Source organism: Phallusia mammillata, chromosome 1 (assembly GCF_965637545.1).
Source record: "Phallusia mammillata chromosome 1, kaPhaMamm4.hap1.1, whole genome shotgun sequence".
NCBI classification, from domain to species: Eukaryota; Metazoa; Chordata; class Ascidiacea; order Phlebobranchia; family Ascidiidae; genus Phallusia; species Phallusia mammillata.
The window spans coordinates 34,438,492-34,458,787 of NC_137252.1; the positions used below are offsets into that span (position 1 = coordinate 34,438,492).

General features: G+C 37.1%; 2 protein-coding genes across 3 annotated transcripts in view; one reads left to right on the top strand and one right to left on the bottom strand.

Annotated features, from left to right (window-relative positions):
- Window positions 1-10,058, top strand: part of LOC145233993 (nucleosome-remodeling factor subunit BPTF-like) — a 33,957-nt gene extending 23,899 nt beyond the window's left edge. The window contains exons 30-43 of the mRNA XM_080098765.1: window positions 134-259; window positions 882-954; window positions 1,161-1,236; window positions 1,500-1,629; window positions 2,163-2,288; window positions 2,945-3,173; window positions 3,644-3,760; window positions 4,542-4,674; window positions 5,047-5,172; window positions 6,314-6,657; window positions 7,090-7,263; window positions 7,673-7,865; window positions 8,571-8,655; window positions 9,348-10,058. Of these exons, the coding sequence (XP_079954891.1) occupies window positions 134-259; window positions 882-954; window positions 1,161-1,236; window positions 1,500-1,629; window positions 2,163-2,288; window positions 2,945-3,173; window positions 3,644-3,760; window positions 4,542-4,674; window positions 5,047-5,172; window positions 6,314-6,657; window positions 7,090-7,263; window positions 7,673-7,865; window positions 8,571-8,655; window positions 9,348-9,547 (2,132 nt within the window). The 3' untranslated portion in view covers window positions 9,548-10,058. The remainder of the gene's footprint in view (window positions 1-133; window positions 260-881; window positions 955-1,160; window positions 1,237-1,499; window positions 1,630-2,162; window positions 2,289-2,944; window positions 3,174-3,643; window positions 3,761-4,541; window positions 4,675-5,046; window positions 5,173-6,313; window positions 6,658-7,089; window positions 7,264-7,672; window positions 7,866-8,570; window positions 8,656-9,347) is intronic.
- LOC145234123 (IQ domain-containing protein K-like) lies at window positions 9,989-14,310 on the bottom strand. 2 transcript variants are annotated; one of them, XM_080098902.1, is made up of 9 exons: window positions 14,152-14,310; window positions 13,951-14,088; window positions 13,411-13,536; window positions 12,964-13,061; window positions 12,481-12,533; window positions 12,328-12,408; window positions 11,970-12,054; window positions 10,821-10,935; window positions 9,989-10,187 (listed from the first exon to the last, which is right to left on the bottom strand). In XM_080098902.1, the coding sequence occupies exons 1-9, from the start codon at window positions 14,282-14,284 to the stop codon at window positions 10,096-10,098; spliced, it is 921 nt and encodes a 306-aa protein (XP_079955028.1). In that variant the 5' UTR covers window positions 14,285-14,310; the 3' UTR covers window positions 9,989-10,095. The 2 variants fall into 2 exon arrangements, with proteins under 2 accessions (XP_079955028.1, XP_079955032.1); XM_080098906.1 differs by lacking the exon at window positions 9,989-10,187 and adding an exon at window positions 10,201-10,728 and having other exon boundaries at window positions 14,152-14,284.
- Window positions 14,311-20,296: the final 5,986 nt, after the last annotated feature.

A 20,296-nucleotide genomic window follows, 5' to 3' on the forward strand; every position in this document is an offset into this window, starting at 1 on the left:
AAACAAATCACTTTAAAAGTAATTACAAATATGGTATAGATTGAATCCTGCCCCATTTCAAATTAACTTTTGGATTTTTATAGTCCAATGATTCTATTTACTGTTTGCATCATAAAGTTTTGTTACTTTTCAGCAACCCCTACTTCAGGCAACACATTCATCCAAGTGGCAGGAGGACAAGCACTCATCAAGTCTGGCTCACAGTTTATCATGCAGGGAAACAAAATGATCCCTGGCAGACAGATTATTTTCAAACAAAGTAAGCTTTAGTTTTTCCTTTGTTTATTGTGCACTGTACTACACGCATTCAGTGTTATTTACCCTGATGAAGGCGGGACGTCGAAATGTCGGAATAAAATTACATTTGTCAGAAGAGCTCTATAAATTTAATATTATGCCTGGTAGCAATAGCTTAAATAAGCTTTAGTTTGATTCTGAAACCACACAATTTGGCCCCGTTTTTGTCCCGGATTTACTATTTTTAACTTTGTTAGAACAGTTTCATTAAGAAAGAGTGATTCAAACTCATTCAAAATACACCATGTTGTAGTAAGCAGTGGTGAGTTTTTATGATCAAATCAAACTTACATAACATTAACATCACTTGCAAGACAACACTCTGTGTCAGACCTTTACCTCAGTGGTCTGCTTCAATTTTTCATCTTGCAACATTAAAAGTCAGTTTCCTATTCCTCCAACTTCACATGCAAATGATGTTGGATTTATAAAAGCTGATACAATGTTCCTACTCTCATAACTGAATGGTTCCCATCCTTTTTTCTTCTTCATTACCCCGTGGGTGAAAAGTTTTATAACATCTTATTTATCATCACAATACTCAAATCTTTGATGCCTTATTGAATTATTCTGGTATATTTTAGGTCTGGTGCCATCATCTGCATCTGGTGCCCAATCAAAGCCATCCTTGCCCACTGCAAGCCATCCAACTATAAGGTATCAAGTTTTACTTAATCAGAATTGACTAAGATAACCTTAAATTTAGAACTGAGATCAGCACTGTAGCGTTCTTGCAGCAACCATCTCTTTTTATCACCTGGCATCTAAGAAAATTAGTGTTGATGTTGATTACTGTTAACAAACGAATATTAGGTCTTAGAGATAGGATAGAGAGTATATTTTGTAAGTTTATATTTCTGAAGGTTGGCAAGCAAGTCAGCTCCTGGGAAATCCCCTCAGACGCCACAAAAAGCTGCTATTACATCACAGTCGCCACAGGTTTGTATTGTGTAATGGTCGATAAAAATTCTTAGTTTGTCTTTGCTTAAAAGTTAACTGAAAGCACTTTTAGCAAACATTGATTTAAAAAACACAAAAAAGGATTAAAAAAATTGCATGTTAGAGGTTTTGAATTGGTTTGCATTTGATCTAAATGTAACAATAAAAATTGGAGTTAAACTTTTGTTTTAATGTGTTTACCTTTACTGCTATTTGTCAGGAAATTAATTTTACTTACAATGTTTTGTTTAAATCCTCCACAGAGCACTCCAACCTCTTCGAAGTCTTCACGAATGCAAGTTACTTTATCGAGTGCTCAGTTGACTCAGCTGATGCGAGTTGGAACTGACACTAGAGTTCGGGTTTCGATCAAACTCAGCGATGGAAGGCCAGGTAACATTCCTAAACTATTTATTCCTGATAATATGGAGGTCTAGCAGAGATGGGCCGAGCCAAGCTAGAACCCGAGTACTCAGTATCCAGCATCACTGTTTTTGTTGTTGCACAAACTGACCCAAGCATTAAAGTTGCATACCGATGCACTGCTAACATACGAAACTATTGTTAAATGGAGGAAAACGCGTCATTCTGAGGTCTGTACAGCTTAATACAAAACTAGCATGGAATTTGGGAATGTTTTGGCATCCTGCTATTGTTTGGGGCTCAGTAATGTTAACAGTTATTTGAAAGTTAACTGTAAAGCACCGAAAAAGTTCTTTATGAAAACTTTAAGAAAAACAAACATTCAATCACTATTTTGGTACTTGTTGCCCAACACCAAAATGTAGGTAATGATTTCTTGGACTTACTAAAGCATAAACCAATGGGAGCATGTTGGGTCACTTAGCATGTGTTATAGCAACGGTCTGCAACACAATACTTTTAAAGGTTTAAGGCTTCAGTTTTTAAATTAAACATTTTTTCAGGTATCGGTCAGTTGCAAGTCATTCCACCAGGTGTCCAAGTGACACCTACTCAGGGTCAACAACTCATGCAGTGCAAAGTCGGTAACGAAGTACGAAAGTTTCTCCTCACAGCTATTTCAGAGAAAGGTGAAACAACATCCATTATGTGGTCCTTTTATTTTTTTTCTCTCAGTTCTAAAGCAGGGCAACCTTTTGCATGCTACGGGTTAAAACCAAGGTCTGCCAAGTAGCAGCGGGCTGTACTGATAATTCACTTCTGACTCTGTTTCATTTACTTATTACCATGCGGTTTTATCTCTGGGACTTTACACAATTGTTTCATTGTTTATCTCTGTTTTTTTGCCATCATTGCAAAAAATGGATGAAAAATGCTTCTATTAGTATTACAATAAACTTACTTTAACATTTTCAAGAGTTTTAAACTCCTTAATGCAATCTTTGTGAAACTTGTCCTATGAGCACTTAACCACGTATTTTCAAACATAATATTTTTTTCTAGTTTGTAGAGCTCTTCTGGCAAATGTAATTTTATTCCGACGTTTTTTGCCAGAAGAGCTCCACAAACTTATGCCTGGCAGCAATAGCTTATGGAATATTTTTTTTCTTGCAATATTTAGAGCATTGAAGCTTTTGTCAACTATAGAAAGCTTGTGTAATTGGGATCACTGATCTAATGAAATCAATATCAACTTGGCTTTAATAAAATGGCTCTTATTCATTTACTACCAAACTTTATGTTGTATTGACAATTAACATTACATTTCAATTTTTAATTTTTACAGCCCCATCAACCCCACAAACCCCACCATCGACCCCCAGTACACCTGTGGTCCCCATAAACACCCCCTTGTCCCCTCAAACCCCAGTGGCTGCAAACGAAGTGAGTATTGAGACGCCGAGTTTGAAACACAGACTTCTACAACTTCATCAACGCCATCATGGGCTGCTTAAACAACCAGGGATGGATGTTAAACAACTGATGACCGACAAAGACCCTCTGTGGGGTGGAAGGTAAAAAAAGTTTCATCACTGATTTGTTTGGACAGTGACTGACCACCTGAAGTTGAGTCGCTGCTAGTGTTGACTTGACTTAAAGCACACTTAGCAAACTTGACTTTAGGCACATTTAGTACAAACTTGAATCAGGTAGCACTCGTGGAAACTTGACCTAAGTATATTTCCGTGCATATTTGACTTGACTTGAGTCACAATCAGTTGAAACTTAAGTGGAGTAATTAATGCAAACTTCTCCAACCATATTAATTTGAGTCTTAAGCTCATCAATGATGCGACAGAAGGTTTTTCTCAAAACTCATGAACAAAGAATTATAGCTTTTAAGTTGTAGGGATCATGTTTTGCTAAAAGTATGCTGTTTTTCAAGACTTCTTGAAGTCAAAAACATCAAATTGTCCCAAATAGTTTTTTGATCACTGAAATTCTTACCAAAAGTCTCAATATTACTTAAAATCTATTGTAACAGGCCTCACAGTGCAGAGAAACCTGTGGTGTACGAACGTCAGACTATTAAGAAAGAAATGATTGAAAGAGCCAAGAAGCGACAATCATTTTCCAGGGAAAGCAGGGAAGGACAACAAAGGTAGGTGGTTGTTTGTTGTAGTTCTAGAATCTTATATTGTATCATTGCCCATGTTAAGTTTGACTTATTTGCTTGCTGGTATCGTTGTAAACCCACCTTGTTTTACTCATAAAAAATATGGCAAATAAAAGGATTTTTAGTTCATGTTTTATTACTTAAGTCCTCGAATGTATTTGAGAAGGCAAGAATTAAATCAAAGACTACATGTTTTATTCACGAATCCGCCGACGCAAAAGGATTCGTAAAAGGGTTTACTAAGATCTTGGTTTGACTTTTGATTCAATCCACCACCTGGTCGTTGATCTCTTTTGGGCAAATTTCCCACTTGACAATTCAAAACATTTTATTCTTTCCGGAAATATACAGCCCTTTTTCAAAAAATTATACGTGGATGAAACGGGCGATATGCCATAAAGTTGATTCTAGTTTTTGACAAATTGTTTACGATTAGGCCTTAACTATAAAGTATAAAGGTTGTATTGCCAGGGCTACAGTGTTTATTGCGAACCACGTACAAAAAGTTAAGTTAACTCCTGTCCTTCACTTTTAAAATTTCTTTTTGGTTAAATACATTGAGATAACAGAACTTAGTATTGTTGCCAGGTATGTTTCATAGATTTTTATTTGTTCATCCGGCATTTTGACTTCCAAAACGAACGGATCAAGACGACCTGTATATGGGACGTCGAAACGTTGGATGCCTTGCATATATTTGCGTGATGAACAAACAAAAGTCTATTGAGATAACAGGTTTTAATCAAAATGTTTTTAAAATGTTCAGAAAAGCGGTTGTTCAGCAATTGATGAAATCCCTCCTGGACAAAATTGAGCGCAAAGAGGAGTTGGAGGCGCGTAGGAGGCGGAAAGAGGAGCACTTGGAACAACAGAAGAGAAAGAGAGAGAGTTTGGATGAGGTGAAAGGGCTGACGTGTCCTTGGTTGGTTGGTCAACGACTTGTGCGCAAAACCCGATTGATCCAACCAATGCATAAAATCAAACGAATATCAACAGAATATTGCCTTTCACTTCATTGTAGAAACCTAGTCTGTACACATTTCCACGCAAACTGACTGCACATTAAAATGGGGAGGAACATTTTGGACACATTGTTTTAATTTTTTTACATGGATCAGATTTATAAAGCTTTATAAACATCCGGGGACAGTTGCAATCTCACAACCGACAGACAAGTATATTGTTATATCAGCTGAAATATGGTTAAGGCCCAACATCAACTTTATTAGATAAAATCTGAACATAGTAATACCTTTAATTATTGTTTACAGGCGAAATCCCAACAACGCCTGCACCACCGACTTCTTCATGCTTTACGGAAACACGAGGAACAATTAAAACAAGAAATTCGAAAGCGACGAACAATCACAGAGAAATATATCACACGAGTTGTGGAGGTGAAATAGTGTTTGGTGGATAAAGTAGCGTGCTTAACTTACTTAAATTTACACACTGTGATTATTATAAGCATAAGTTTGAAGTTAAGCATAGTAAATTGAAACTCACTTTACACTATTGGCCTCTAAAATGTAAGCTTTAAAAACATATTTGTTTGTGATTTTAAACTTCACAAGTCTTTGCATCACTTTTAAATCAAGCTTCTGCTCCACTAACACCACTTTGGTCAAGAAGGAGGACTTCAAACTCATTCAAATTTACACACTGTCACTACATAAGCACAAGAGAGTTTCTATGATTAAATCAAACTTGTACAACATCAACATAGCTTTGCAAGACAACACTCTGTGTCAGACCTTTACCTCAGTGGTCTGCTTCAATTTTTCATCTTGCAACATTAAAAGTCAGTTTTCCTATTCCTCCAACTTCACATGCAAATGATGTTGGATTTATAAAAGCTGATACAATGTTTTTATTATACCCTCTGAGTGATAAGACCGTTAACTCGTTGGTAATAAACTCAAGCAGTAAAAGTTACACGAAAGCTGTTTTAAATGTCAACTTATTTTGTAAATAAAACACAAGGAAACTAAAAAAGCCATTACACGTGGAAAATGTATTTCGGTTTTAAAACTTTCTGGCTGATTTTGACCCTGAAGCATTGCCCTTTCTCATTGCAAACATTTTTCTGTAATATTTTTGTCCCACCTGCAGTGAGTATTTTTTTCAAGCATTGTAAAATCGTTTCCCAAATCTGTTGCGTGTGACTCGTATAATTTTTTTCTTGACGGAATTTCTTTGTCGCATCCCTGTTGGCAATTTCTGAAAAGTGTATATCAAGTTGTTTACTTCGATAATTAATGCACAAATGGCTTGTAATTTTCGCAAAAAAAGCGATGTATCCGTTTTTTACATCAACTGTTCTACAAGAATCGTATTAATCCCTCAGTAAATTTTATTGATGTAAATAACAAAATGATGAAGTCTCTATAAGCATCTTTCCATTTTTGGTGTATAACTCTTAGAAATAAAATGCCTTTACAGAAAGAATACTGGGTTTAAAACGAACATGTCGTCTAAAATGAAACTTACAATTCCTACAAGCAGCTAATATTTAACACAACAACATCCTTTGCGCAGAACGAGCTTTACGAAGACCAAGTGAAATACGGAAAACGAAAGCAGCTTCCCAACACTGGCACCACTCAATTCTCGCCACAGGAGGGCGCCACACAAACCACACCGAAACGCCAACGCAAAATCTCGAGCCACTACTCGGACAAGTTGTACGGAAACGTGTTGGCTGAGAGCAACAGGAGAAAGTCATCATCCCCGAAAAAATCCTCCGCCAAAGAATCCAGGAAGAGAGAAGCGACCTCCGATATTCCCGGGGATCTGGCGCCGACAGCGGCCAAAAAGAAAAAGATGATCAACACTTCAACAAAGTTGTACTGTGTCTGTAAAACTCCTTACGATGAAACAAAGTAAGTTTTTTTCTTGTTTTGTCCAGAACAGGATTTTTTGACGGACCTGTTTACTTAGTAATGACGTGGCTTTCGGTTATTCTTACGTCATAATTTCTTTGCGGACGAATATACATTATTTATTAATCAAAATGAAACAAAAACTGTGATTTTTAAACATAATACATAAAATAGTTTAGACCACCAATTAAGATATACCAAAAGACCAGCACATAGTACCAGATATAAAAACACACATATCTAATTGACTAAAATGAGTTATCAATACAGATGTTTCAAAGCAAGATATTGTTTTTTCGGATGTAAAATCAATGTCGTTTAAGTTTCATGCTTCTGACATAAACGCCACTGACGGGATTAGAACCAACAACTTTGTGATTACAGGCCGCTACTTTCCGACCATTTACTGATCAGATTTCTCACTTGTTTCAGATTTTACATCGGCTGTGATTTGTGCATGAACTGGTTCCACGGTTCGTGTGTTGGGATTTCAGAGAAGAAGGCAAAAGCAATGGAGACTTGGGTTTGTCAGGATTGTGCCAAGGAACAATCCGCTCCACAGCAGGAACTCTACTGTTTCTGCAGAACGCCATACGACGATGCGAAGTAAGTAGGACACTGTATATTGGACATGTGCATGTCAACCTTTATCACTTCTGGGCAGTGGTGGGATTCGAATTATTTGTCAGCAGGTTCTGTTACAAAAAGTCCATTGACAGTAACCAGTAATGCTAACCGGTTTGCTGATCTCAACTGGCTGAATCCCACTACTGGCTGAATCCCACTACTGCTACTGGGCCAAATACAGTTGACAAAAACACGTTTATACTGTCAAAAAGCGCGACAAAGCCCTTGTCACCTCACAATAGACACTTATCGATTTGCAGTTTGATGATTTACGATTGATTTAGGGCTATACCAACTGTAATACATACAATAAACGTATCAGAAAGTGTTAGCCCGCTTGCCTGGGTTTGGGGCAGACTGATCTAACCGTTTGAATTTTGGCGCGCAGATTTTATATCGGCTGTGACATCTGTCAGGATTGGTATCACGGTTCGTGTGTCGGCATCAGTGAGGAGGAGGCGTCGGGTATTGAGAGTTACACTTGTCCAAGATGCAAACAGGGATCAAGAGATGCCTCACAGGAGGGCGCCCTTAACGACCGAGATTATTTTAACCTCACCAAGATCGTTCGCCATCTGCAGGTTGGTTTCGGGTTGTGACCTGCTTATTGTGAAAGTTTTGTGTTTCGTTTGATGGAAGTAAACCGTTTTTTACTTTTTAGTACTATTTTATGCGATGTTTTTATGGTCGCGCCTAAAACTACAAGCTCAATTAACCAATTAATCCCTGGTATCTAAAATAATATTAAACTGTTATTTTAGGTAGAGTAACACTGAGCATAGGCTTAGGCCACGTCTGAGAACTTCTGGTAGGTGGCGCAACAGAACATAGGCGTTTATGGTGCTGACTCAGCAGTTATTCTTTCCATAAACCCAAATTGCTGTAACAGCACCATAAACGCCTATGCTCTGTTGCGCCACCTACCAGAAGTTCCCAGGTCGGGCCAAAGCCTATGCTCAGTGTTAGTAGCTCTACCGTTATTTTAATACCCCAACCTGGCCAACATATACGCCTAATCGTATGCATTTCTTTGAATAATAATTATTAGTCTGAAGGGGCTTTTTATCGTTACGTCATAGGTACCATTATGAAAATTAAAAAAAACATTAAAAAAAATATTGAGCAATTTGTTTGTCATCAACTAAAAATGTGCATTAAAACCTTAGAGTTTGTTGAAAACTCATTAGACTACCCAAATATTTAATTCGTATAGAACTGGTTTCGCACTTGTGTCGTGGCTGTGGTTTGATTTTGAATCAGTTTTATGAAAGAACTTGTTGTTGCAGGGCCACAAGATGGCCTGGCCATTTCTGGAACCTGTCAGAGAAGAGGACGCACCAAATTACTACAGGGTTGTCAAACGACCAATGGGTAAGCAGCTTTTTGTGAATGATTTGGGGCAAGGCTGACCAACACCAAGAGTCATTTTTGACTTCTGAATAAAATATTAAGATGAACATAAATTCATAACTGGGATCAACCCTGAAGCGTCTATGCAGACCAGCGATCACGCAACACCGCACGCTAGATTTTTTCTAGCCTACGCCTTGCCATATGGTAGTGAATGCTTGGTTACCGGCTGTTTCGGTATGGTGCCGTCAATGGGCCTGCCGTACTGTGGTTCTCAATAAAATATGCTGTAGGAATTTTGTATTAACATTTTTATAAAGGCGTCATCAATCTATAATCGGTTTTGTTAAAATAAAAATTGTTTTTGGCTCATTAGAGTTAAATTGCCAAACTGAGTCTCAATTTGTTTTTATTTCATACAATTACCTGAAAAATTCTATGACAAATGGCTACAGTTAGGATTCAGTATCCCTATGCAAATAAACCAGTTATGCGATAAACCGGTTTAGTCAGTACATTATAAAAATTCAATACAATGTACGATGTATTTTAAATGGCAATACATTTTAACAACACACATCCTAATTTAGTGCTATTAACACTTTAGTGAAGTTTTGCTTAAATTAAATAAAGCAATATAACTAATCTAAATGATACAAGATTTTACTTTGCAAACTTGATTTTTTATGCTTAACCATGTGAATCGGTTTTAGACATTCAAACTGTTCTCAAACGCCTCGAATGCCGTTACTACATGAAGCTATCCGAGCTCGTTGGCGATGTCTCCCTGATATTCGACAACTGCCGACAATACAACGGAGCCGACTCGAAAATTGTGCGATGCGCCGAGATCGTGGAATCTGTTTTCGTCGGCCGGATTCGTGAACTCCGAGGCCGGCAGAATCGCAGATGATTTCTAGGTCGCTTTGTCACAAGGCTTGCTTAGAATCACCTGGCACTCTTGGTTTGGAAGGTTGTGTGGAGAACGACGGAGGACCTACTGCCTGATATTCAATTGTACATAGATTTAAATTCATTTGACCTGACGTCAGGGGTGGATTTTTGTAGATTCTGTAGAAGTTTGTACGGTTTGTGCGGTAACCCTCAATACTTCGCCATTGCCACCAATGTACGTTTATGCGTTCCTTTCTTTTTAGTTTTATTATGTTGATTTTTTAAAAGGGCTTGTTAATGTTGTGTTGTTGTCAGGTGGTTTTCCCTTTAAATCATGTGACAGTCTCCTGTCTGCAGAGTTGTTTACCAAACGCCTGTGCGCAAGTCACTAACGCCATTTTTCCAACACAAGGATTGTGACAGCGGGTATAAAACGCTCAGTCATAATGACGAGGCACTATTTTGTCAATAAAAATAGAGTACTGTATTTTATGATGCGAAAAAATGTCAATACAAAAGATTTTGCTACAGTGTTGTATGAAGGATGTTGTTGTGGAGTTTGAGTCCTCAATTTTTGTCAGCCTGGGATTTGCTGCTAGATTTTCGAGAGGATTTGCTGGTTGAGCTTTTGTTTCTCTTGCTCTTGGCACTGCTTCCACCTGAGAATATAAAAGCTAAACTAAATACGAAAGTATAGGTTTAAGGGCTGGGGAATTTAATAATAGGATTTAAACCATTGGTCTCCAATATTTAAGTAGTAACAGACTCTTTCACAAATTTTCCAGAAACTTAGAAATAACAAAATACACATTAATTAATCGCTTTTCAGAAACTGGGATAGCATTTTTTGTATTCAACAAGCCCCTGTGACTATCTCATATACCACCAGGAAGATACTGATTTCACACACTTTTGTGGTGTAAGACGCTAGTTACCCAAACTACAGCTCAAAGGTGTTTTTAAAAAAGTAGTGTGGCTATGTAAATATGAAACCGATACTGTAAGTGTAATACACAGTCACCAATCTGCTGAAGTGTGGGCACTCTAAGTGATGTTTCAAATCAAAATCTTATGTCTACTTCGAACCATTCAATTTTAGATTCGGTACAACACTGCACAATACCAGCATATATATAGATATATATCTTTTGAGGCTGCAAGAAACGGTGACACACAGTCAATGGCCCCAGGCATCTGAAACTGAATTAGTTAAACAGTTTTAAATCCCTTGTAGTTCTCAAAAAACTTTCACTGCCAGATTTTTCATTGCTTTATTTTTTAAAGTAAATTACCTTGGGATTCACGTTCTTCCCAAAAGGTTTCAACTTTTTCTCTGATGTTTTTGTTTTCTTCCCTCCAGTCTCTTTGCCAGGCTCTCAGTTCAGCCACATCCTCTCTACATCTGACCTGCAACAAAAACATAGCAAAAATTAGCTGAATTCTAAATAGAAGACAAAATTGATGCACAATGAAAAAAACAATAAATATTTACATTAGTTTTAAGTAGCAAATAATGCACACTGTTTTGACCTGCAAGGTCTTAACAGTGCAGCTGGTGACAAGACATATTGACCATATGAGATAAGCCTAGCCATCTTCTGTGGTTTATACACAGTTATATCATCAAAAATTGGGCGAGGCATGGCCAATAGTGGAGTGGCATCACATGGCTACATTAGCTCATATGGCCGATCTCTCATCACCAGCTTCACTGATTGAGACCTTATAGGTCGAAACAGTGTGCACTGTCTGCAGCTTATCATTTATTTGGTTGATGCTTTTATAAGAAGAGTTTGTTGTGAAAAAAAAAAATAGTTATGTGTGTTTAAAGCAGAGGTGGGGAACCTTTTTAATGTGGCCCGCATCACAATTTTGTTAAAGAACAGTATAAACAGTATATATAGCATAAAAAAGCTTATGTACAAGTATTTCGTTGAAATGACTTCAACACCATTCCACATTATGATGCCACACTTTCAACCGCTTGCTATATTTGTGACATAACAGTCACTCGATAGCCTCTCCTTGCTGTAACAAATCATTTGCCATGTGGTGTTAGTTTTAGATTGATGTTGGAACTATTAGTGTTTATCCTTCTATTGTTGTTTAAAATATATGCTAGGAAAAAAGGCAGATCGGTATAATGGTAATGGGGTGTTCAAGAAAGAATGGACAAACACTTATTTTTTAGTCAAAATAGGTGATAAACTTGTATACCTCGTTTTGAACATGTAGCAGCAAAGAAGATATCAAATCTGTATCGATGAAATATAAAACCACTTGTGTGCTTTGGGTATTTTACACAGAATTTGAAAATAAAAAAAATATTCGGCCCACCCGAAAATGTTGTGCAATTCATGCGGCCCGCGGCTTTAAGTAGGTTCCCCACCCCTGGTTTAAAGGTCCACAACATTTAGTTGTATGTTAGAATTGTTACAAACCATGTGTCCCCTGTAAAATGACTGAATAATAACCGCAGCTTGCTCTTCATTCCATTGTAGTGACAAAGGCAGAGGTTTTCTTGGGCTGAAATACAAAAAAACTCTTTTTCATCCACAATAGGTTTGGTTTAATGATTTGCACATGCTATACGATATATTTCACACTTTGCATTTTGATGAAAATAAATTGTAACCACACAATTTAGTCATTTGTTAAACAAATCTTTAGTTATACGTCTTGTTTTTTAACATGCCTTTATTAACTGCTTTCTGTCCAGTATTATGTCCCTTTTTCATATATATAAACAACAATAACAAAACCGATTTAGCAGTGTAACTAGAGTTTATGGCAACTTACTGCTTCTGCAACCACGTTTCCACAAATGGTATCTGTAATAATGAGGTTCCTTCCCTTTCTGCAGACTTATGAGGATTGTTTCTGGGAAAATCAACAAATGATGAGAAAAACATTAAAAATGGTTGATATAAGTTAAGCAAGTAAATAACTCACTTGTAGAGATATTCGGTCAGAAAATCACAGCCATTAAACTTTGTTCTTTTTCTCTGAAATAAAATTCCACTGGTTATTATTAAACAACATGTTAACTAGAGAAAAGTAAAATACATAGATCAGTGGTTCCCAACCTTTATCGACGGATTCCTCTCTTAACAGTTCAAAACATTTTTATTCATCTCCAATACCCTACATAGCAGATGCTAAACTATACAAAGATATGTGCAAATGAGCTTAATTTTCAATTTCATAGATTATATTACTGAAGCAAAAGTGTGCATTTACAGACCCTATGTACAAATTAGTAAATTCCTCCCCTCAAGTTTTAAAACTACTCCCTGTTGGACCACTGACATGAATAATAAGTTTGATTAGTTTTAATCCCATCTGGTTTATAGAGTAAAAAGTTAAAATGAAACTGATCCGGTATTTGATTCCGCTTTTGGTTTCAGTTGCTGCTTTTAAGAAGTTTTAACAAACCTCGAAACACTTCTCAATTTTTGCTTGATTTAGCATCGCGATCAGAGCAGGGGTGAGGACAGGAAACACATAAGCTTCTAAATATTCCCTTGGAGCACCTAAGATATAAAAAGTTGAAATGACTTAAAAAAATATGGTAGATTAGTATAAGCCAGTGATTCCCAACCTGGCAATTTGCCTCGGGTAGCCTAAAGCAGTGGTTCCCAACTCATATAGGCAATGGACCACAAGCCCCAATATAATAAACTCATGGACCACATTCTTGTCAAGAAAAAATACAGTCATTTTAATATGCAGCCTACTATTTATATCCTTGGGGTCACTGCAAAATTAGCAAATGATATCAAGGGTCACGGCACCAGAAAGGTTGAGAACCGCTGGTATAGACTCAAGCCGGTTAGTAAGTCCGGTACATATCAGATATGGTAACTTATTTTAATATCATACAAGTTTTTGGATCAGGTGGTGGACTTGGAGGAGGTGTTGGTGGAGGTTCAGGTTTGGACAGCATAGTTAATCCAACTGCAGCTGGGTGACTGACAGCTGCGTCAAACTCCTCTGCTACATTGGCATCTGTAAAAATTGTATTAAATTAATACTGTGCAATATTTTAACATTATGATTGAAGTTGAAAGTGGCTTGGTAAATAAGTTAAATAGGTTTAAAAGTTTTGCTTTCTGATTTAGTAGCACAAAAGTCACCAAACATGAAAGCTAGAAGAGCTTTTTATTTAAAGAATCATAAAACGAAAATATTGTTAGAGTTGTAACTCCTAAAATGGTCTTCCAAATAAAACTAAAATCTACATTGTGTTATAACTGATGCAATGTCATGCTACAGATTTTGGTTTTATATATTTAGAAGACTGTTTGTCACTAAAAGCCATTTGCTTCAAATTATTTTTTTTATTATTACTTAACAGACATAATATGCAATTCATGTTAAGGTCAAGATAAGTTTCTTTAATATGTGCAATGCAGTGTTTACCAATAGGAGTATGGTGAACCATTTGTCCATACACGACTGGCGTATGTCTGCGTGCTGAAAATTGGGTGATATCTGTTGCAATCGAAGCATTGTCGTCAAAATCGCGTTCCTCAAACAAGGCTCGTTGAGCCGAAAACTCTAATAAAATGTTACAACATTTGTTACAAATTATATTCCTAACCATGGCAGCCGACTACCAACCGTCACATATTTCTTCCCACAAGGTTTTGACCTTTTTTTCGCCGAAAAATTTTGGCGATGGAGTCGCCATCTTCGAACGTTTGGCTTCAGAGTGTTGTTTAGTAACGAATCGTTCAAGCGCGGCGAGCAACATTTTAAAATAGAAATCGCAAAAAATCGTAAAATAACTAAAACACAGAAAAAATGAACGTTAAAATAACAGTTATTATGCCTATAGCTTAAACATTTAGCTATCCAGAAAAGCCTCGCTGGTTTAGAGCGTTATACGGTCTCGCCTGAAAATGTCTTACTTTTCTTTGGCTAATTTGCGACAGTTGAGGAAAGTTGTATTTTTATCCTTGGGGACTTTTACGTCGCACGTGCAGGACATTGGCGGTTTCTTTTCCCGTAAGACCTCCGATGTCTCTCAGTTGAATTAACTTGCAGAATAGAGTCGTTACTAAATCCGCTGACGCATCAAACAAGACTCGAACGGCTGCCACCATTTTACACAGGATTGGAGGCGGCGAAAAGCAATGCAGGAGTCACGTTTCCAATGCCGCACGTACTTTGTTAAAGCTTGTGGGTCGGGACCCCTGTGGAGGTCGTTCGCCATTTGGGTCGTGAAGGTCTTTGACAAAAATTAAAAAAGTAGATCTTTATCAGCAATAACAAAATAAAAAACGTATAAAGCAATAAAACAGCCAAACTGTTTTATATAATCTAATTTGTGTTCTATTATGACTATTACAATATAAAACAAACGATTTGTTACGTCACTATACTACATTCATTCAATGCAATTGCCACAGCACCACGTGGGCAAACTAACACCAAACGTCAAACACATATAGTAGGCAAAGCGTGCAGTGCGTTGTAACAAAATGTTTTATGTGCAAAAACCGAAACCGAAAGGACCAGCAAGTTCAGGCCCTTTCTCTTTGCCCAGAGAAAGAGATTATGTAAAAAAGGTTTTTTTTGTAAAGGGGTCGCAAGTTACATTTGGTTGCTACAATGGGTCGCGGTGTGAAAAAGGTTGAAAACTAATGGATTGAACAATACAAACTTCTGTTTCGAATCTTAGAAACACTATACACGGACTTAAAGAGTAATTTAACCATAAACAAAACTGCCAAAGAACTTGTGTATATAGAACACATTACGCAGACGTTTCAACAATCTCTGTTGTCATCATCTGTGCAGGTTGTTAATCAAGCTATTGAACACAGTATAAAAAGCACTTAAGTAAAAAGGTGAATGCCAGGTGTGTGTAGTGACGTCACAGACGATCTGGCGTTTAGAGCGGTCGCGTTGACAAAAAGATAAGGACTGGAGATATGAATCAGGTGTTAAACAGAGGCAAGGGTACGGAAACTGTGTCGAGGTTGAGGTCGGGGTCGTGCTTTTGAATAGAAAGCGATTGTTTCGAATCTGTTATGTTATCTATATTAACCGCTACACTAGACTTTTGTCGCGTTGTTGAGAACAGAAACCAGCCTTTAATGTGGATTGGTTTGGCGTGTTGGGTTGATTACGACAGTGATTGTTGTGTGCAAAACCATGTACCACTCGTACGCGAGCTCAATAGCAGGTTTGTTTTTGCTGCTTGAAAACTAGCGGACGATAGTAAGAAGGATCTTAGCACGACAGCACAGACAGGTAGACAGACCATTTGACAAATAAACGCGACGACGCAGGCATTTTCCCTCTCTGCACCAGTCGAGTTCGTTTTGGTGCACAGTCAAGTGGACTAACGCTTCTGCATTTGTATGTTAGATTTTGGATGCTATAGAATCTCTGCCAGAGCGAATTTATACCATACAATTGTTGAATAATGAAAAACCAAACGGAAATTTTACGACCTTTACCTGTTATCAAACAAACCAATTTGTCGCTACTTTTTTAATGTAAGGTTTTACTTTAAATTTTGTTGCTTTGGAAATACACAACAGTTAAAGCTAATACAATATGAAGGGATTTAAATAATTACTTTAAATATCGCGATTGTCTTGTTTTGAGGAGTTATTCACTCTGCAGCCTGCATCTTGTTTCACAAAACGTCTAATTTTATAGTGTTGCTATTCCATACTTTGTTATTAAGTAATTACAATTGTCAAAATGTAACTGTTTGTAACGTTACTTGTCTTAATGCGTGGTTTCAGGTCAGCCTCGCGTACGCAAACACTATTCATTCATTCCAAATTCAAAATTGAGTATATATTTCAAGTATATTCATAAACTTGAGTTGTGCGCAATCGGACCGAATGCAATTGTGGGTAAATATTGTTAGTAGAACTGTCCACTCGTAAATCATCCTCAAACAATTACTTTATTAAAACAGTTCGGAACACTTTTGAACAAAACATTTTTTCCCCGCAAACCAGGGCCAATGCCCTAACTGCACTTTTGGACTTAAGCTGCCTACGTACATTGTTTTTCACTCTTTGTTTGCCAGTTAGGCCGGGTAAGTCTGATTAATCAAGTGCTTTAACAAGACAAATATGCTTAATTGCCGTTACGCAGAATTCTGGCGCAAACAATAAAATGCTGTGTTGGGGTTTGCACTGTGTCGATATGTTTTTTGGTAGTTTTGTCTAATATTTTTTCTTCTCTAGAGTAAAGGATGTTGTTAAGTATACACTTTTTCTGCCACAGTTCCTACCTTCTGTCAATATTCTTGTAACTAATTAATTTAACCTTTTTTAAAAAAATTACGATTTTGAAAATACTTTTGGTTTAGTTTAGAGTAGCTGTTTGTCCATCATCTACATCAGGGGTGCTTAATACGTCGATCGCATGCCGTATTTAATTAATAGTAGACCGCGGCTTGATGGATTTTTTTACCCTTCCGTTTGTGTGGCCTATTCAATCGAGGGCGCCTAACATTTTTATGTTATACCGATATAAAAAAAAGGGATACGACGTATTATTGGTTGATACTGGAACATCTAACTAAAATGTACGACAGCATATCATTTAATTTGTTACTTGTTTAATGTACAGGACCGGGGTGGCGTTTTTATTATGTCATACCTTTCTGTACTATTTAAACTTAAAGTGCACTGAGCATTGAAATGTTCTTGTGGTTTGTGTTTTATGTTTCTACGATCGTCAAAATATAATTACTAAATGGTTTGTAACCTGATGTAGCGCATGGTATTTGTCACGTAGCATTTTGTTGCGCCAGCAAAACTAAGGTTATGTAAATACTTCTTGCAACAACACAAATATGCGTTGGCGTTTTCAAGCAAACAATAATCCACTTAGCTACTGTCCGGCTGTAATAAATTTGTGGGTGGGCAATGTACTAAAGTTCAGTCAAGGGTCACATGACACCTGATGTTAAGCTGTATGTAAATCAGTTGCTGTATTTAAGTTGAGTGCAAAAGCCAAGTTGGTTCTAAAGTCACTGACATAGCATGGATGTACATAGATCAGGTATTAAAGTCTTGTAGAGTTTTTTGGTTTTGTCGTTGAAAAAAAATAGATTGACGTTATATGCTTGTTGAAAGAAAATCAAAAGAGCATGCGGTTAATAAACGCCCTTTGCTTTGTTGTGCAATCCCTATTATTGTTGCCAATTTGTATGTTTGTAAAACGCACTTTGGGTTTCTTATACGTCAGCTTAAACGTTAGTTAAGAGTGTTTATGTTATACATTTGACGCATTAAGGATTCTTAATTCGCCAGTGCCTTTTATAACTTCCTTTAAGGTTTTTTTTTAGAAAAGGATGGTTTTCAAACAAACAGGTTTAGGACAGAAACAGCCCAACTTAATTTGGAGATATTTTTTATGTACCTGTTTTTTTTTGCGTTCGGAATTTAGGCCGGGAATATTTTTGTTAAATATTTTTAATGTCCGGACTTTTGGCAGATGATAGTAGCCTAGTCTAGAGTAAGTTTTAAAGAATGTTTTTTCTGGGAGACTACATAACTTACATATCAAAAAACTGATCAGCATGAATTGACAGGATTTGTTTTTATTTTTGTTGCTAAATTTTTTTAGCAAAACTTGCAGTCGGAACTTATTAGTTGCCTAGCAACGTCGTGGCCTGGGGGTTGGTTGTCATATGTTGCAAATATATTTTATCTGTGATGGATGGTTTTGACGAACGTGAACAAAGCGCATTGGTACCCCAAATACCCCAAAAACATTAGACAAGTTATATTTTAATCTGGCGGGCTAAAAATTTTACACCTTGGAAAAACGACGACCACAAATATTTTGTAAACGTTAAGAGCAACAAAGCCCCACGAAAAAGTAATTGTGAGTCAATCACTCTTCCACAGTGCAAAATCATGTGTTTTCGCACCAAACAGAAATTATCTGTTTAGTGCTTAGGGACAATTCCTAAAAACTCCAAATCTGATTGTTTCAATAAACAACTTAATCGTTGCTATTACATGCTATGCGAATAAAACTGTTTGAGTTTAAAGCCCTGACGTTATTCTGCACCTGTGGGAGCAGTCGAGTATTCATATGAATGCGATTATTGCCGCTGCCCAGTTTTCCAGCGCACAATGACGGGCCATCAGCCCAAACCGCCAATTTCCGAATATCTCGCAAAAAAACACATAAAAGTTTGCACACCACACTTAAAAAAAACTATCGATCGAAAATTTGTTGCAAAAAGATAAAAACATGACTGCTCACTGCATTTTCCCACGAAGCACTGCGTATGAACTTTCACCCAGTCCCGTCTTTTAGTCTTGTCGAGCGGAAAAAAACTAACCAGAAAAATTTAGTTACTAATGTGAAATTTTAGAATATTTCTTCCTAATCCTACACCTGTTTAGCTGCAAAATATTTAGGGTTATCAGGGTCCCCTCTCATGAAAGGGGCACGCCCATTTTTTTCTGACTACCGCTAGTTCTTATATGCGTTTGGTCAACAAATAATGCTTCCAATTTGTTCAAATTTGGTCAAATGTTAGTTATTAATCAAAATTTCACCCTCCTTTAGTTTGTCTCTGAATGACCCAGTGGTTTACCCACAGGCTCCCAAAACGTGAAATTTTTGAAACAGCATACGGACTAAAGTGCATCATATAGGATTTATATGCTGTGTTGGCAATTCAAGGGGCAATTCTTAGGTCATGCAAAAATTAGGCAAAACAGTATTGTTGAACACTAAAGGTTGCATGCTATTGTAAACTGTGTCAAAAGTCATTAAACGGTCGTCCTGCGTCTGCACCGTGAGAGGTTACTACAGGTCAATTGTACCCGTTTTGTGAAACGAAGTTACGTCAAAAACAAATTGTTAGGTATACAAGCTATTGCCGTCAGGCATAACATAGACGTTTCGACGTCCTATACAGGTCGTCTTCATCAGGGTAAATAACACTGAGTGCGACTAACAAAGGCTGAATGCGAAAAACAAAGGAAAAAAGAATGAAACTCCAACGTCGGAATAAAATCCGTGCCAGAAGAAAACTTGTTATGTATACGTTTGTAGCAAATGGTTTCCTAATTTATAGTGTCTGTAATACAACTGTTACGGCTTTGTAGGAAAATTTGTGTTTAAAAACGGACCTTGGACGACAATATCAAAGTCAAAGCAAGAGATTAAATTAAGAGTATTGTTACCGTTCTTTTTTACAGTTTTTTTTGCAGTTAAATGACGATAATGAGTCAAAAAGAATACGGATATTGATTTGGTAAATAGGATATAGTGTATATAAGATGGAAGTATATTAGGAAGCCACCTTTCTAGTTAGTTACGCTTGTCGGGATTTTGCCAGAAGTATTTTTTATTATCTGTCTGTGATCTGACCCTATTTCAATCAGCATGGTTCACATGCAGGCTAGTGTACTGCAAAAATTAGTAATTATTCCACCCCGTAAATTAAAAATTGTGTTGAAATGAGTGTAATTAGCCCGGTGAAGCAAATGGTAGCAGCACAATTTAGATAAAATATTCACCTAGCAGGAAATAGCTGCGCAACGTTGAGACGTTAATAAGCGCGGCAAAGTTAAAGGCGCCGTTCGTGGATGGATGGTAAACGCATTGAAGCACGGTTACTACAAGCGTTATGTGACAGGACCTCACATTGGAGGGTGAGTCAAGTATTCGGCAAATGGAAGTATTTAGTTACTTAAGTTTTGCGCAAATGGAATGATTGCAGTTGTAGGTGACTATTGTTAGTAGAACTGTCCGCTTGTAAATC

What these genes read in the sequence shown, in the direction of transcription:
- LOC145234123 (XM_080098902.1), bottom strand. Translation starts at nt 14,284, where the DNA reads ATGTTGCTCGCCGCGCTTGAACGATTCGTTACTAAACAACACTCTGAA. An exon ending in GGTTCACCATACTCCTATTG is followed by an intron (nt 13,537 to 13,950) that starts GTAAACACTGCA and finishes CAATTTTTACAG; the next exon opens with ATGCCAATGTAGCAGAGGAG. An exon ending in CTGACCGAATATCTCTACAA is followed by an intron (nt 12,409 to 12,480) that starts GTGAGTTATTTA and finishes TGATTTTCCCAG; the next exon opens with AAACAATCCTCATAAGTCTG.